The sequence below is a fragment of the Nematolebias whitei genome, chromosome 14 (genome assembly GCF_014905685.2).
Source record: "Nematolebias whitei isolate Nwh7 chromosome 14, NemWhi1, whole genome shotgun sequence".
NCBI classification, from domain to species: Eukaryota; Metazoa; Chordata; class Actinopteri; order Cyprinodontiformes; family Rivulidae; genus Nematolebias; species Nematolebias whitei.
The window spans coordinates 42,488,613-42,490,622 of record NC_056511.1 but is presented as its reverse complement, the minus strand read 5'-3'; the positions used below and the strand labels follow the sequence as shown (position 1 = coordinate 42,490,622).

Below are 2,010 nucleotides of genomic sequence, written 5' to 3'. Positions count from 1 at the left end.
CTACATCACAACTTTTACACAGAGCACCTCTTTAAAATGGCTGGTATATCCCTTTAAATGCCTGTGACGCTTTCCCCCACAGGAGCAGCAGAGTGAGAACTGAACACCTGTTCACAGCTCCCACCCAGACTGGAGTTAGAGCAGCCCACTTGTAAAACTCAGTAAATCTGTCACAGACTCAAACTTCCTCACAGCGAAGGGGGGGGGGGGGGGTCCCTGGGTTTTTCCCTGTGGCACTCCATTCATGGCACCCAGCACCCAGTCAGCCTGTCAGAACAGGCGTGCTGTCACTTTTCAGTCCACAGATGTGCATGGAAAGCATGAAAGTGTGAACTGAACATAAACCACAGCAAGACACCCCCCCCCCCCCCCCCCAGACAAACCACTTCATCTTGTTTTGATCAGCATTAAAACATTCACGAGTGATTAGCAAACCCAGAGGAAGCACAGCCTCCTGTGGGCGACTCTATTTTTATGATGTGGAAATAAAATCTTGGTTGTCCTGAACGCCGTCAGTAAAATGACTTGAAGTCATAACAAATGACAAAGAAGAAGACGTCGATCTGTGTGCTGCTTCTTCTCTTCAGGGCTTCGGGGCAGGAAACTTCAAGTCTCTCTTTGAGGCCATTGAGCTCGACCAAGACGCCAGGGGCAACCTGACCGTGCTGACACCCGAGGGCCAGGCCAAGTCCTTCCACTGATCCTTCCGAGGCTGCAGGCTAACCCTCCACATCTGGAGCACATCAAACACACACAAGTGTTGGAAGTCTCTGAGCTGCTTATCTCACCCCACTTGTTTTAAGTTCTCAATAAATTGTACTTGGTGTGGCTACGTCAAGAAACTCGTGTTCATCTTGTGTCATGTGAGAAACAGAAGGTTAAATATTAAAAGTTAATTTTGTTGAGCTCATTTTACTGGTATCAGTAGGAACAACGACACCAGTGTACATTTTTGATACACATTAAGGTACAGCTAGAAAAACACTGAAGTTGAACAAAAAAAGTCAACTCTTAACGACAAGTTAAGCTGCAGACTGTCCCTAAAATAATAAATCATCTCGTAGCTGAAACTAAAGACACGTCTTTTTAAGCTGAGGGGAAGACAGTGGTGTTTATAGATGATAAATGAAACAAGAAACTGTGATTTTGTCCAAGTAGGTTTTTTATTTTTTGCAGAAAAAGACGTTGAACACAGTAAAAGATACTTTGGTTACATGAAGCTACTAAAATATCTGTTCTTAAAGTTGCTAATTGTTTGTCCAGTTGGGCAACGTTGTTTTTTTTAAAAGTGGCAGCAAATTTTGAACACAAAACTACCGAAGTCACATTTTCTGCACAAATGCAGTGTGAATGTTGAGCTGAAGTATTTTGCACAAAAAGCTAAAACTCAAAGCTACAAGTAGCACAACGATAAAACAAAAGTAGAAAACCACACTAACATTTGTTGAGTAGGTTTCATGTTCAAATGCCTTCTTGTCTAAAATAATCTTTTAAATGTCCAAGGATTATGATAGCACAAGTTAATTTACGTTTAGCTTTTAGTTGTGTCTGTAATAAAAATAAATTCAACTAAATCTTACAAAAGTTGTATATAGCAAATATTTCATGAAGGACTGGACAGATTTTACTTAAACTTTCAGGAATAATCATTCTATGTACAGTACATCTGTACCTAATCTGTCCTGAAGCATGCTCGATAATCCAGGTAGATGAATCAAAGTTAAGTCAGGCCCTCTGGACAGATTCTTCTCTTTTGAAACGTTGCGTTTATCCAGAAGACTTCTTCAGTCAAGCCGGTCCCAGCAGTCCTTCCTCTGATTTTATCCTTTAATGGTGTCCCCATCGAGTTTGTCTATTCCTATAAATATTTGGGTATCTTGGTCGACTCGCATCTCTCTTTTAAGCTCCATGTGGAAAACTTGGTAAAGAAACTGAAAGTTAAACTGGGTTTCTTTTTCAGAAAATAACTGGCTGTAACTAATGTACCCACCACTGCACCCTGTATTCACT

The 2,010-nt window shown here is 41.2% G+C and overlaps 1 protein-coding gene across 1 annotated transcript in view; it reads left to right on the top strand.

Annotated features, from left to right (window-relative positions):
* LOC119420213 (4-hydroxyphenylpyruvate dioxygenase) overlaps positions 1–838 on the top strand; it is a gene marked incomplete at its 5' end in the record, with an annotated part of 3,594 nt that extends 2,756 nt beyond the window's left edge. Inside the window, 1 exon segment of the mRNA XM_037687600.1 lies at positions 588–838. Within this exon segment, the coding sequence (XP_037543528.1) occupies positions 588–701 (114 nt within the window).
* Between the last annotated feature and the right edge of the window lie 1,172 nt (positions 839–2,010).